Source organism: Candoia aspera, chromosome 1 (assembly GCF_035149785.1).
Source record: "Candoia aspera isolate rCanAsp1 chromosome 1, rCanAsp1.hap2, whole genome shotgun sequence".
In the NCBI taxonomy this organism is placed as follows: Eukaryota; Metazoa; Chordata; class Lepidosauria; order Squamata; family Boidae; genus Candoia; species Candoia aspera.
The window spans coordinates 264,491,712-264,507,890 of NC_086153.1; the positions used below are offsets into that span (position 1 = coordinate 264,491,712).

At 38.2% G+C, this 16,179-nt stretch overlaps 1 protein-coding gene across 1 annotated transcript in view; it reads left to right on the plus strand.

Annotated features, from left to right (window-relative positions):
• PRR5L (proline rich 5 like) overlaps positions 1-16,179 on the plus strand; it is a 47,962-nt gene that overhangs the window by 10,625 nt on the left and 21,158 nt on the right. Inside the window, exons 2-5 of the mRNA XM_063289626.1 lie at positions 1,702-1,952; positions 3,771-3,851; positions 7,804-7,852; positions 16,088-16,145. Coding sequence (XP_063145696.1) covers positions 1,783-1,952; positions 3,771-3,851; positions 7,804-7,852; positions 16,088-16,145 — 358 coding nt within the window. The 5' untranslated portion in view covers positions 1,702-1,782. The remainder of the gene's footprint in view (positions 1-1,701; positions 1,953-3,770; positions 3,852-7,803; positions 7,853-16,087; positions 16,146-16,179) is intronic.

The following is a 16,179-nucleotide window of genomic DNA, read 5'->3' on the forward strand; positions in this document are numbered from 1 at the left end:
TACTTGTATAGTACTAAAATGCTGCACAGTTGTGTGTTTCTTTCTACCAGGATGAAGTTGGCTGCTAAGGGCAGGGCATTTTCTACTCAGTGAATGAGTAAGAGGTTTAAACCAGATCTAGAGCCTCTAGAATACTTTAGTCTGATATACTGGATTAGCCTCTTAGTCTCATGAATTTTTGATGTGTTTCCAGAGGAAATAAATCTATCCCAGATAGTTTTAAAAAAGGAACTTACCTAGTATATAATCTATTTAATAGTTCACTAATATCTTGATTTGCAGTCTTTGGCTTGGACCCAAGCTTAGTCAGAACAAGAAAGAGACCTCAGGTTGATCGTGATCCACAGAAGTCTCTTTCATTTCAGCTTACTCTAATCCTAACTGTGAAATGTAAATTGTATATAGATGCTTGGCTATATATGTGGCCTGGTTTTGTCAAAATGAAAATTCTATAGAAATGTAAAATATTCCAATTATTTCGCATTAATGTCATGTATAATCATTATCATTTTGAAGTGGTATGCAGTATTATATATTGCAAGGTGAGCTAAGTGGAAAGAAATTGAGGTTGAAATAAGATAAGGTGGGAACCAGGAATTTTAGCCCATGGTCTTAAGTACTACACTACTGAATACGACAATGGAAACAATTTTGCTGCCTCCTTTTAAGTCCGTGCCTACCACTGATGATTAAAAAAAAAATTACAGATCCAAAACTCCCATTGTCTAGCTTTGACCCCAGGACTACATTTAAAGTCAAAACAAAACCAGTTTGGGTGACACAACAAATCCCCTTTGGCCTGGTGACAGTCCCAACAAGTGGGAGAGGCATCTGTCTGAACTCTAAAGGAAATTTCCACTGGTAATGATCAGAAGCTTGGTACAGTATTACCAATCTCAGCCTCACTCATTGGTATGTAGTGATTTCACAAGGAATAGGTTGCAACATTGTTTACAGTAAAAGGAAAACTCAGCCTTTGACACTTTTCAACAATTCTCCATTAGATCCAGAGGGACCTTAACAGAAAGCCTGGGTCTGCTTTTCTCAATGCTTTGTTGATCATTTGGGATCCTTCCTAACAGGCCTGGTTGCATTTTCAGTGCAGAGTTGGGAGGGTATGCCTGCTCTGCTTGGGTTAGGCATGTTGCCGTGTAAAAAACCTACATTCAGTCTAGATCAGTGTTTCTCATCCTTTGCAAATTTATGATGTGTGGACTTCAACTCCCAGAATCATAAACTTGCAGAGGGTGAGAAACACTGATCTAGATAAAACCTTTTGAGCAAACAAGATGACACGGCTTGCTGATATATATAGCATTCCTCTTCCTTTCTCTGTTTTATGTATGCTGGTTTCTAGATATTTATTATAAATATGGGTTTCTAAGCCAGGCTTCTTTCTGTTTTTCCCCAAAGGATTTTGAATACTTGCATATTAATATCTAAAAACCAGAATGTCTTCTTAAGGCTGAAGTTGAAATGAAAGGTTTTTGTTTTTGTTTTGGACAGGTTAAACTGTATCACAACAGTGGTGATGGGGAGGGTCAGTTTGCTTTGGTGCAACAGAAGCCACGTGAGCTTGCCTTATGACTAGTCTATTTTATTGGATCATATAGTTCATATACTATGATCACTCCTCAGTTTTAACCTATTCTTTTTGGTTTCCTTTTTGGACAGGTTGAATTCTGATTCCTGAGGAAAGAGAAGTCTCTTTTCTGCTAGTTAACCTAAGTATCCTTGGCTGGTTTTGAAAATCCTTTTCCTCATCTCTTTCCATCTAAACCGATGACCAAGGATTCCACCATAGCTCCAGCTTTCACTTTCCAATTTCAGAAGATGGGCTCATTCCGAAAGCCCCGGCCACGTTTCATGAGCTCACCAGCGCTCAGTGATTTGCCACGATTCCTGGCAGCTCGGCAATCTCTGCAGTTCAGCTCTAACTCTGCCTGGAACAGGTGAAAAAAATCATATGAATGTATATATGATGTCTTGGGGTTTGGATTCAGAGGGGGGAAAAAGGTGCTCCAGCGTGTGCAGGGACACTCACATAGCACCTTTCAGCAGCTCCTTAAAGCAGTGAGGTATCTTTCAAGGATGGTGTGACTGCCCTTTGCAGTCCTGAGGAAAGATGCATTTGGTTTAAGAAATTGCCAGCAGGAGATATGTGTGCACTCAGTAACCCCCTTTTCCCCTTGTACCCAGAGTACCACAGAGCCCTGTTATGTCTTATAATACCTCCCTTCCAATGTTATTGGCCTTCTCTATGTGTTTGAATTCACAAACTATCTTTGCAATTCTGTGGATATGTCATTAATTGTATGTATCTTGTGGGGGTGGAATTTTTTTCCTCCCTTTCTTCTCCTTGGTGTGCAAAGGAAAAGATTTTGGATTAGATCTGGTTCAAACTTTTCCTGAATGCATCAAGGGTAGAGATTGGGTGAATAAACTTGAGTCATACGCCTGTTTTTGTGAGATACCATTCTGTAAGAACTTGACAATATCTCGGCAGGGATTTTTCACACTAGAGAGATTTCCATGTAGGTGTGTCTAGGTGATTTTACAATGTGGTTATGGAAAAGTGCCTTGAAGTATTTATTGAAGAAGTTTTGATAGCTACAGTTGATTGTATTTTTATTGCTTGGTTAACCTGAAGTGCCAAATCATGATTTAAAATTCTGCATAATAGGGAAGTTCCAAACATAGTTTTCTGATTCAGATGCAGTGGTTGTTAGTACGATGGCTTAGAGAAAAAACCAAGTGAGCTCTCTCAAGAGTGTTTCTCATAGTATCAAACGATGATTCCGTGCTGTGTGTGAATTGTCACTAGATCAGCAACTAGAAGCACAGCCCTGTTAAATGGCTGCGGTTAATGGCACAGAGAGCATTTACAAATTGTTGCAGGCAGCAGTGATTGATTCCGGTCTCCACTCCCTCTCAGACCCATGTCCTAGCTGACAACTCTGATTGGCTTGAAAGTGGGTAGGTTTGGGCAAATATATGTGTAAATAACTGGATTAGTGAAAGGAAATGGTAAAAACATCCTTATTTTCCTGAATTCTGTTATCTTAGAAAATATTTTTTCATCTTCCATGGGGGGGGAAAAACCCTGGGATAATTCACAGACTGTTCCAATGATGATTTGATCATGCAGTACCACAGAGATAGAATTTTGTAGCTTGTGAAACATACACAACACCCTTCCTTCCTTCCTTCCTTCCTTCCTTCCTTCCTTCCTTCCTTCCTTCCTTCCTTCCTTCCTTTCTTTCTTTCTTTCTTTCTTTCTTTCTTTCTTTCTTTCTTTCTTTCTTTCTTTCTTTCTTTCTGTGTTCTTTTGTGGTATGCAGTGAATCAAACTGTGTTTAATTTCTGGCCTTTGTGTATGCCTGGAGAAGTCTGAATATACAATGGCCAAAATATTCAGGGTGATTTTTCCTTCCAGAGAAGATGATGCAACAGTCATGGCAGTGCTCTGAATAAGGGCAGAAGAATACAGTGGAGCTCTTAACTTCGGCTAGTGCCTGCCCGTATTAGTCTCTTGATATCTGTATAACTACATTGCTCTCCACTGTTATCTCTTGACAGCCACGGGCAAAGGAGGCTGATGATTCCATGGGGGCGGCGGGGAAGCAGAAGTCATTTAAGGGCAATTAATCTCCTTCTCTACTCACCAATATATTTACATGGTTCTTGACTGCAGTTTCATTGCTTTGTGTAAATCAGGCTGTGACGTTCATTATTTATGACTGCCCTAACCATCTCCTTCTGTTTGGCAGTGTTCAAACAGCAGTGATCAATGTGTTCAAAGGGGGAGGCTTGCAAAACAATGAACTCTACATCCTCAATGAAAATGTCAGGTACGTTGCTTTAACTGAACTGGATTCAACAGCTTTCCCAGGGAGCTTTGTACTGTGACAGTAGCTTGTGCCTTGGATTCATAATCTGCTTCTTTTATTGGCACAGTCAAGGAGACTGACCCTGGGACTCTTTTTATGATGCCGTGATGCCAGAGCAGTGCAGAAATCCACAAGAGAAAAAAAATGGGCATATATCAATTATTTTACATGGGAAGCAGGAGAGTGGATTTAGACCCTTCTCCTTCTTGCTGCCAGGTGATTTGTGGTAGTAGTAGTAATGGACAAGTGACATCAGAATTTGGCCCTGCTCCTCCTCCGACAAAGTCTTTACTTGCCAAAATCATGGTTAAGAAATGGCTGTCAAAAAGGGCATCTTTTCACCTTCCTTCTGTCATCATAATAAAGGATCTTCAGGACTGCGAAACTGCCACCCATAAGAATGGTTTAGCTGGGTTGGGCAGGGTTGTTAATGGTGGTAGGTAGATGTGCTTTGCATTTTTAGTGGGCAGAGCAATGATACAATCTGGTGGAACCATGTGCATGTAAGCAGGACTGAGATTTCCCAATTTATTTTCTCTTGAATTTTTCAGAAATATTTGAGGGATTTTCTTTCCCTGTCTCTGGTCTCTGCACTAATATATCTACATGTGGTCAGAAATGAGTAAATTTGCACCTTCCCGGGCAAAGATTTAATTGAGGGTGAGAAAGGATCTGTTTGATTGTCACTGAGTTGTGAGGTGCTGTGTGAATGTTGCTGCTTTGGAAGTTGATACTCTAAACAACTGGCATCATAGAAGAGAACTAGCCTTGAACTGGGTTTCCTCTTCAAGATAGACTTCTGTCTCTATGTCCTTGCTTTTTTAAAAAAAATGTGAGGTGTGTTACTGAGGCATCTGCTTTGATGGTTGGTTTTTTTGGAAGTGGGATACAATAGGTCTGCTCTTTGGAATCTGAACAGAGCTTTATTATTTAATCAATCAATTAATTATTTATTTATTAAATTTTGCCACTGCCCATCTCCCCCCAAAGGGAGACTCTGGACAGTTTACAACAAAGATAAAAGCATTAAAATACCTTAAATAGATATAAATACAAATATAATATTGAGCATAAATAAGAGTATAAAATCCAGATGACAGTGAGAGTTGGAATATCACTCATGTCTATCTAAAGGGCTATTTTATGAGTTAATGTTTTGGTACTGAATTAGTGTGTATGAGAGAGAAGAAGAGAAAAAGAATGCGTGTGTGAGAGAGCTACAGTATATGCTGTGAGTGTAGAATATTGCAGATATTCAATGTTCAATTGTGAATATCTTTGTGACTTGTAGAAGTTTGGATAACTGTGAACACAGACACTGAATCACAGAATGAGTTTATTTGAACAAAGTCTGGTCAGATATATTAGTACAAAAAAGATTAATCTCTTGGTGGAACGTGTTTGGTGTAGTGGTTAAGACGCCAGGCTAGAAACCTGGAGACCGTGAGTTCTAGTCTGCCTTGGGCACAAAGCCAGCTGGATGACTTTGGGCCAGTCACTCTCTCTCAGCCCTAGAAAGAAGCGATGGCAAGCCACTTCCAAACATTTTGTGCAGAAAAGTGCAGGTACTTGTCCAGGCAGTTGCCAGGAGTCAACACTGACTTGAAGGCGCCTCCCCCTCCAAAAAAAAGCATGGCAATAAAGAGTTTGCTCCAGGAAATGGGAACTAACATTGATTTGATTATGGCTTCAACTTTGATAAACACATAGAATGACCTCCTTTTCTTTTTTCTCCCTTCGTGGCCTTTCCTCCTTCAACTCCATGAACTTGTTCCAACATTGTCAATACCAAGATATTTTGACAAAAGGTTACCAGTATCTCTCATGCTTCTGTTTGAGATGTACTCAGTGAGTTAATTAAGAACAGCTCTGACATTTTCTCCAGTAGCACAGATCATTTTTATTTGTCTGATTTGAAGCCAGATCTGTTTAAAGCCTGCAATTTTGGCCATAAGATCTGGATTTTAAAACAAATTCTTCATAAAGTTTGTTGTTTTTTATATCATCTCAGTAAGACGTAGTTCTTCATGCTCTGACAAATGGCTTCATAAGTTTCTTCTGGAATCAGTTTCCGCCCCCCTTCACCCTTGTGGGTGAAAATCTTACTACTTTAATGCAGGCTTTAAATAAGAGGCTTGGAAAGGAAAGTTGTCTTTTAATCTGTGCAGGGAACAGCAATGCATTCATTTTTTTCCTTGCAGTGGCAATATGTGTTTCTCCAGCTGTGAAACTGGCTTGCATGTACTGTATATAAGCAAATCTGCCAAAAGAGGCAGAAGTTTCTGTAGGATTAGTCAGTTGTCAAAAAAGCCACCAGTTCCACCTATTTTGGCATGATTTCCGGAAGGATAAATGTCTTGGTATGTCATAGCAAAATGTTTGTAGTTCATTTTGAAGACAAATGAATGTTGTTATGTGGATTAAAGTTTACCTGATGCATTGAATAAATTGGGCTCCAGATCACAAAATCCTTTGTTTAACAAGCTTACTTTGGAAGGATGTCTGATTAAGTTTGTCCAGTGGATTGGTTAATTGGTGGAGTGAGAAAATGAATAGCAAATATATTGGGAGAATGCCTGGAAGGTTTTGATCAGAGAGGATTAAGGGAAAAAAATGTGCTTTTAGTTTACATGTGAGAACATGAGCTTAGACAGCAAATTTGTTAATCCAGTGAATGGGATAATTTCAGAAAAGGAGGAAAGAAATAACGTTGCTGAAGAATGGCTGCCCATAATTTGAGAAGCACTAATGGATGGAAATTGAAGACAGGAATTTAGAATTCTTATAAATCTCCTGTATTGGATTAATGTTGGTACTATAAATTACTGGGTGCAACAAGGAGAAAAGTGATGTCAGAATAGAATTTCAGCTTCATGACAAGCTGTAATGGGGAGCTGGTATCATAGCAGTGATATACTGCAAAATCATGATTTTTTAAATTATTATTACTTTGAAGTCATAGAAGTGGCTTATTTGAAAGTTCCAAGGTTTTGGTCCACAAGTATGCTACATCCTCAGTTTTATTTTCTGGTATTCAAAACTCAAAATCAGTTATATCTCAATTCTGTTTGGAAATATGCATATTTAAACTGTAATCTTATAGTGATTTACTTGGTGGTAAGTTACTGAAATGGGCATTGTATAATGTTTGTCATTGATCAAAAAATGACACTGGTTTTCTGTACTGGAATATTGCTGAAAATATTTCTCTGCTAGTGTCATTGGCCGTTAAATATGTGTGGGAGGGGGCATCAACCGCTCAGAGTCCCTCCTTCGGGGGGAGATGGGCGGTAGTACAAATTTGAGAAATAAATAAATAAATAAATAAATAAATAAATAAATAAATAAATAAATAAAAGTCTTATGAGTTAACCTGACTGGAAAGAGTAGAAAGCATGTTTCTGCTTTGCTTTCCAGCCCACTCAAGAATAATATATTGGAAGGTAGAGATGGCCAAGTTGGAAAAGTGATCTTGGCTTCTTTAGAAGTTGAACTTGCTCTTGCTTGCTTAACTTAAGGAGTTAAGTATGGAGACTAAGGCCTTTTGGTCAAATTCTTGCTGTAAAGTTTGTCTCATACAAATCAGTATTTCTAATCCAGACTGCTACGTGTAACAAGGAATGCATTGTCAAAAGGTGATTCTAAATGAAAGTGGAAAAAGTCAAATTAAAAACAAATGAAGCTGGCTTTGGTTTAACTTAATGCTGTACTGGCTGACAGGTGGTGGTCCACCAACATAGGACTCTTTGTTTACTACCAGATGTGTTATGGGGAAGCATGAAAGAAATAAAGAACCTTTGCTTCAAAGCACCTTATTAGTACACCTATACATTATACAGTTCAGTAAAAATCTATTCTTTTGATTAATGTTGTCTGGAAGTGTTTTCATGATAAGTGATCCATTTCTTTCCAGGCAGTTGTTGAAGAGTGAGCTTGGATCCTTCATCACAGACTATTTTCAGGTAACACTTAGTCCTTAAGTGGATAGTTGAAACAAAATGAAATTGGACTGTCTTTTGGTTCAGTCTTTACGCTGACTTTCCTTTTTCTTGTTCTTTTTTAAGTAGCTGCAAGACCTTGGATTTTGAGTAGAAAGCTGAAAACTGTTTTGAACAAGATAACATGATAATAAAGGTTAAAGCAAAGCTGGACCACCTGATTCCCATTTGCTAAGAACTACAAATTGAAAAAGTCAGGGTTTCTTTTTTAAAATGCTAGGATTGTATGACATAAAAACACCTCATTTAAGTGGATAGTGCTCTGAGGATGATTTTTTTTAATTTAAAAATTCTTGAATAATCGGACAGTGGGCTTCAGAAAAAGTGTCACAGCTAGGGAATTTCAGATCCTCTGCTTCTGGCCTCAAAGCCCTCTCTGCCCCCACTAAATGGGTGTGTCTGTGCATGTGTTGCTTAAGTTGCAATGCTCACAGCTAATGTTTCTCTTCTCCCCATTCCCCTCATCATTCTCACTGCATAGCTTATGGAAGTGGAAGTGTACTTCACTTCCTGGTGAACATTTAAGATACATAATATACCTAAGATCTTCTCAGATAATGCCTGGGTAGTTAATCCCAGATTACCAGATTCCCCTGGCATTCTCTGGAGCATCCTTGATCATTATAAATCTAGACCCAGTAAGGAGATTTGATTATAAGACATTACGAGGAAGTTTTCAAAAGCAGTCTTTGAAACTATTGCCACCATTCAATAAATACTCAGCTGATAGTTTAATAATTCCTAATCAGAAATACAGGTAGTCCTCAGTTAATGACCATTCATTTAGTGCGGTTCAGACTTATGATGGTGCTGAAAAAAAGGACTTAATAACCGGTGCTCACACCTATGACCATCACAGTGTCCCTGTGGTCACATGATCATGATTTGGGCACTTGGCAACCGGTTTGCATTTATGAACATCACACCATCCCGTGGTCATGTGATCACCATTTTCGACCTTCCCGGCCGGCTTCTGGCAAGCAAAATCAGTGGGGAATTGTGTGGTTTGCTTAATGACCACGTAGTTTGCTTAATGACCATGGTGTTTTGCTTAATGACCACTGCAAAAAGGTCGTAACATTGGGTTGGATTCACTTAATGACCGCTTTGCTTAGCAACCAAAATTCCAGTCTCAATTATGGTTGTTAAGCGAGGACTACCTGTACATGAAGTTGCTTCTTGTTCCATAGTGCTAATGCATCTCTGCATAGTTGATTTAAGATGGCTTCAGTCGTCAGTGAGACGAGACCATTCTTGAGAACAGCTTCCTTTGATGAATTTTCCTCCCTAGGAATTCATGCTATGATGCTTAGCCTTCCCCACCTTTTTGGAAAAAAAAAAAAAGACTACCTAAGCAATGACATGAGAAGTGCAGTGCAAATACACATTTTTGGCACTTAAATGTGGAATGCATGTTAGATAAGCTGTCAACCCACATAGTTCCAACATGCACTAAAATATGTTGTGGTTGTGGCTTTGAAACAGTGAACAGAAATCTCATTTATTAAGCCTTTCAGGGAACATAGCACTGCTTCTTGAAATATGAATAATCTGCAGAGCAACAATAATTCAAACATTGGAGGTGAGGAAATGCATGAGTCAGAGTGAAATTGTTATGTATCCTTTAACTGATAAACAGCCCTTAAAAATCTTATATTTAACCACAGAAAAAGTTTGGGTCTTGTTATCTACAAGAGTCCAAAAGGATGCGTGCATGAATTCATGGTTATATCATTGTAGAAAACTGCCTTGTTAGTGAAAATGGAAGATCTGAAACCAAATCATGAATAGGGTGTTTCTTTATCCACCCACCTCTACATCAGGGACCAGTTAGAGTTCTCAGAAATAGCCACAAGGATTTCTAAAAAGGCAGGCACACTCTTAATTTATTCTTTATGCTAACTTCAGGGTATACTGTTATAATGCATTTCTTGTAGCAGTAATAACATGTAAAATGTTGCACAAGTGTATGTGTGTGTATGCATATGTATATATACTGTATGTACAGCAACTGGACTTCACTGTAACTTATTCTTTCTTGGTCAGAAACAGAAAAGCTATAAAAATTCATAAACTCACCAAGCCTACTGCATGCTGGGCAAGGACTATAAAAATAATTGGAGAATGTAATTCCAGGCAATATCTTACAGTGTGCCATTTTGTAGCACAAATTTAAACCAGCCCTATTCAGGCCAGATGAACTTCATCATAGCAGATGGATCAGTGAGTTTGGTAGATTGACTAGTGAGAGCCAATTTTAATTGACAAGGGTGTGAGTTAAGAGTACCTGTTAGCTACTTGATTCTAGTATGCAGGTAATGGCATCCAAGGGATAAAAGAAAATAAGAATGATCTTTCCTTCAATGATTTGTTGCTTTTGTTTATTAAACCTGTAATTTAGGCTATGCTTGCTTCTACATTTAAAAAAAAAAGTCACCTAAAACAATGGTAGCATAGACATTGAACAATAAACCAGGTTTATTGAAAATCCTGGCTTACCATGAATGGCATGCTAGTGCATTGCAACCTGTTCATTCTTCCTGCTAGCTTAAATTGTTAAATAAATCAGGAATGATTTATTGGCGCATCAGCTGGACTAGAGATGTTTGGCTGTTTGTCTCCATACAAACCAGAATTTGTAAGTGAGAAAGGAACCCTGGCTAACAACTCTGGCTTGTAAGCTGTGAGATAAAGCCAACATTTCTGATACAGGCAATGTGCAGAATGGATGGGATTTGTTTGGCCTCTTGTACTAATTGGGAGGAACGAAGCATACAATAGCTAATGAGCCAGGTATATCAACAGCTCATTTGCAGTAAGGATTCTACAAAATCCTGGTTATTATTCTATGTGAAAATTGCCAGTGGTTAGAAAAAAAAAAATTTCAGCATAAAAATTGTGGAATTGGTCTAGTAGAGCTAGACTGAAGTTTCAGCCCATTCAGAAGATCATAGTTCAACCCTAATATTATTTTCTCCTACATTCTCTGGGAACAGAGAGTACACAACCCAGATCTTACACAGACATAATAGGCCTAGTAAAAAGGTAGTACTTGGCCTCAGAAAGCAGTAAAATTGGCTGAAATTGTGGAATGTCAGGCAATGTGAAATGATGTAATAACAAACCATGGTAGCCTGAAGCTTTTGTAGATGAGGGGAGAAGAATGTAAGTTTGGTGTTGCGGCCAATCATAGTTTGCTTAAAATCCATGGTTCATGATTAGATTTTGGTTCATAATGACCAACTGCAATTTGCTATTATGTCTGAACTAAACTGCGTACTTGGGGAATTGATAAATTTGTAAAAAAACACATTCAAAGACAATTTCTCAATTGTCTTCTTTTGTCATGAGTTGGACGGACTGAAACCTCCTTCTTATTAAGGACTCTTTAAGATCCACCTTCTATTTATATCTATATCTGTATTTATATCAATGTATCTCCATATATCTATATCCTCTACTGTCAACTGTAAAGGAGAGAGCACTTAATAACAAGATTTGAGAGCTGGAATCTCATCTCAGAAATGTGAGCTTAATCTGAGAGACAACAAGCACTTTCTTTTTCTACTACTTTAGATGGAGTTTTCTGCTCTATAATAAAAATATTTCAGATTGAGTTACAAAAAGGCTAAATTGCGAGATACCAGTTCACTTGGTCTGTTATAGCTTTACAGGTAGTCCTAACAGCCATTCGTTCAGCAACCGTTCGAAGTTACAAACATGCTGAAAAAAATGAGGACTGGTGGCCAAAGTTATAGCCATTGAAGCACCCTGTGGTCATGTGATCAAAATTCGGGTGCTTGGCAGCCTGCCCGCACTTATTACTGCAGGGGTGCTGCAATTCCCCCCCCCACCTCCCTATCTCCCCCCCATCTATGCCTTTTTGGCCCCCTGCCATCCTGTGCTCTGCCATCCCAGCTGACCTTGCCATCTTCTTGCTCCCACTGCTGATGAGGTGTGTCCAGCCTGGCTGCTGGGCTGGGCCGGCTTTGGGTGCAGAAAAAGAAAAAAAAAAATGGTAAAGGCAGCCCCTCTGCAAAGAGCTCTTGTGTGGGGCTGAGCTACCTTGGATAATGAAACTAACCAGCATGTATTTACGATGGTTGCAGTGTCCTGGGGTCACATGGTCACCATTTGCGACCTTCCCAGCCAGCTTCCAACTAGCAAAATGGGGAATGGGGAATGATGTGATTCACTTAACAACTGCATGATTTGTTTAACGGCTGGTGCAAAAATTGTCGTAAAATCAGGTGCGGTCATGTGATGCCTCGCTTAACAACTGCACTATTTAACGTCAAATTTTATGGTCCCTATTGTGATCATAAGTCAAGGACTACCTGTACTTGTTTTTGTAAATAAAAAAGAGAAAGCTTCACGTTTCGTATAAGCAGTCTGACTCAAAAAATACAAATAGAAAGCCCAGTGGGATGCATAATAACTGCTAGCAATCTAATCTTGAGGAAACTATTCCAACAGACACTTGTCCATATGAAGGAAGCACATTTCTTGCCTTCTGTGTTTTGTTCTAGTTTAGCTGGTTAGAATGTGCCATATTTTGAAAATCCCAGAAGAGTCTTGTTGGCTGTGGAAGTTTGCAGGATTGGTGCTGTTCAACCTACATTTCTAGTGCAATCATCCAGTTTTTTGGGCATGTTACAACTATCTTTGTATGTAGATGTAAAGGTTCCTAGAATTCTTCATCTCATTTTCAGAGTGGCTCATCAGATGATAGAAGTTGAGGATGCGCACTCATTGTCCTAGATTTTCTTTGGATAAATGGTGGCAGTAGGAAAACAAGTTTTTTTTTTTGATTGTTCAGAATTGCACACATCTCTGATGGGCACAGAAGTTTTCAGCTAAGCCAATGATATCTGGAAAACGATGTCCAGAAGGAATGTAAAGTGTTGTAAGTTACCAATTACTGTTCCTGATATAACTGGGATAATGTATAAGAGTTCCCTGCTACCTTGATATTCCACAATCTAGAAAGAGTCTGGCTGCTTAGTCCTTACCCACTCCAGAAAGTTTCAAGTTTCATGTATTCTATTAAAACTAGGATTTTTTAATCAAGTGTTTTACATTTCACACTAACCACCAAACAAACTTACTGTATTATAGCTTCAGAACTTAGCCAGTTAAGGTTTATTCAATAAATCAGGTAACCACACATCTTCTAAGCTATAAACTGTACTTAAACCACAGTTGCTGGATTCATAAATCAGATATAGCCAAAGCAAACAAGCAAAATCATGACTATTGTTTTATGGTTGAGTTCTGGCAGATGAGACCTTGTATTCCATCCTATATACCTTCTTGAACTTTTTCTTGTCTTAGTCCTCCTCAGAATAGATTTTTAATTCAAGATATTTTGTTTTCCAATATCTTTACCCCAAGTTCATGAGTCATTGGGGGGAGGGAGAATATACTGGATCACAATATATCCATGGCATGGATTGTGAGAATAACCTAAGTACTTGTTTAGTCTGGCATTTTGAGAAGCTTGAGAGGATGACAGATCATTTACTGTTACCCAAACATATATTTATTGCATCTTAACTAATTGCTAAACTTTTACGTAACACAGAGAAAGAGACACAGTCTTCTACATACCACATAAAAACAAACCATGAATTATTTTAAACAAAGTCTCTCTTGAGTAATTTTTTTTCAATTTCAAAATCTGTCCTTTAATTGGTTTGGCATAGTCTTCCTAGGCTTTCAGAATAAATATAGCTTCTTGAGAAGAAAGCACTGTAAGCACATTGATGCTTTTCTTAAAATAAGAATAGCTTCTTCCCCATGCTTGCTATGTATTTAGACTATTTGTGCAATTTTGGGGGGGCTTCAATCCTTTCCTTTTGGTTTGTGCTAAGATTGCAGGAAAGTGTTTGCTTGGGTAATTGAATATAATATTAACACTGCTGACAAATTTTCTGTTTTGTTCACTGTTCCTCTGTGTGGTTGCTTACACGGAGATCCTCCATCAGACAATTATTCTTCCATCAGACAAGGAATTCACAACTATTCTGGATAGTTGTGAATTCTTCCATGTGCATACAGGTGAGCTGTAGGCAGCGGAGTACATCCATCTCTTGAAACCATGAATCCCTCATATGATTCATCTGCCTCTTTTTCACAGTGGAAGGAGTGCTCATAACCTTGGGCATATTCTCTTTGAGAAATTCTGCCTACATGCATAACCTCCAGCCTTAAGCAACTTGCCCAAACTGGTGCCATCCAGATGTATAGGATTTTAATTCCTAGAATTCTTACGACCATTTTGGCTGGGAATTCTGAGAATCCAGAGGACATCTTGGAGATTATTGTACAAAATAATACCACTATCTACTATACATCATCCTAGAGCTCAGGAAGGCAGATTCCAGTTGAACGTTAGAAAAAAAAATTCTTAATAGTAAGAGTAATTTGACATTAGGACCAATTACCTAGCGAGGTGACATTCTCATTAAATGTTTCTGGTGGGCAGAAGCTGATGGTTTAACTTGGATTTTTTGCATTGAGGAGAGAGTTGGACTTGATGACCTGAGCAGTCCCCCAATTCTATGATTATAAGTATTGTAGTACAATACTTAGACTGCATTTGCTCATCTCCACCGCTCATTCCTTCTCCCCATCATCAAACTTTAGGTTGCCAGTTTCCTGGAAGGCTTATGTGAGTGTTTTAAAACCATATTCTGCAGAATAACAGTATTACTGTTAAAGATGTTCTGTGAGTTGGTCTGTGATCCAAAAACCTTTTTAATGGGTTTTAGATCTATTCAATTTCACTAGTGAAAAATGAACAGGAAATGCTGGTAGATCTCTCCATAAGCATACAATAAAGTAACTGAAAAAATCCACAAAACTTCAGTGAAAGTTCATCGGAATAAAGTCTTTGAAGTGAGCAAAAACTGATGGTATGGCTTCTTTTTCCTTCAATGCATCTTTGAGAAAGTGGATTTTCAGCATATTCATCAACAAAGATTCAATACTGAAATAGGTTTAATGATCAAAAATCTTATGTGGATGAAACATGTCATCATATGGAAGCCCATATATCCCATTAAAATGTATAACTGTTGCATTAAATATAAAGAAAACTAAAGGTTGTTATTTAAACAACTTTTTCATTTGTTTTCCTTTTTTAAAAAAGATCACAGGTGTTCCTCTTTTTTTTAAAAAGTAAAATTTTTCAAAGTGGCATACACTGATGACATAAAATAAAGTCAGTATTGACTCATTCCTTCTATTTTTGAAGTTCAGAATTGAGTGTCAGTTCGTATATAGCACAAGAGGGAATTGTGTCTAGGGACAGCCCCAAAGGTTGTAGCTGTACAACACATCTTTAGGGAACTCCCTCCTTAAAGCGGGGATTCCAAAGTACAGGCAGATTATATTCAGTGGGCAGATAATGCAACTGGACTGGGGTTGTCACCTGAGAAATGGTAGAAGAATAAAATGGAATGTCATAAAGTTGATATGGCCAGAATAGCAAATAGGGGCATCCCTTAGTGCAATGTGTTGTTACAAGTCCTACTTGTGTTCTAATTCCCAACACACTGGAAAACCAGTAGAGTATTTATAATATTATATTGTCCTTTTAAATTCTACATATTGCAGTCCCAGATAGAATAGCCTCTGCACTAATTCCCTAAGAATTTAGTTCAGTTGGTTTCTTCCACCAGTTAATGTATTTATGGCATTGGACCAGCATGGTATTCAGTTGAGATATGCAATGTGATTGAACATCTGCAGAGCAGAGACTGTTTTTAACTTATCAAATGCAGGAATGCCTCTCTTTATATCTATTTTCCACATTTATATGGCAACCCAGAAATGTATGCTCTTTGAGAGTTCCCAGAGCTGAGAGTAAGATGATAATATAATATTAGAATGCAATACAGTGATTAAGGCATAATAATAGCAATACAATCCAACCCGAATATCTTTTTGGTAGAAAAGAAATGAGTCTGATTAGGAATTCAGACATTACAGCTAGAGCATGTGAAACTTTCATTGGCCATGTGTGAATTGACATAGCTAGTTGATCAAAAACTAACAGGGATTTTAAAAAATATTGCTTGTTCGGTAGGTTGAGTAAATCCATTGGAAGTAGCATTTGTAAAAATTGAAAGCATCATTTGTATCTTTGAGTTTGTGAAAAAAATCCAACATTATTTTTTTCCCCCTTTTTGGCAGAACCAGCTTCTTGCAAAAGGCTTGCTGTACGTAGAAGAGAAAGTTAAGTTTTGTGAAGGCAAGTATAAAAAATGACGGCTTTGGGGAGGGCT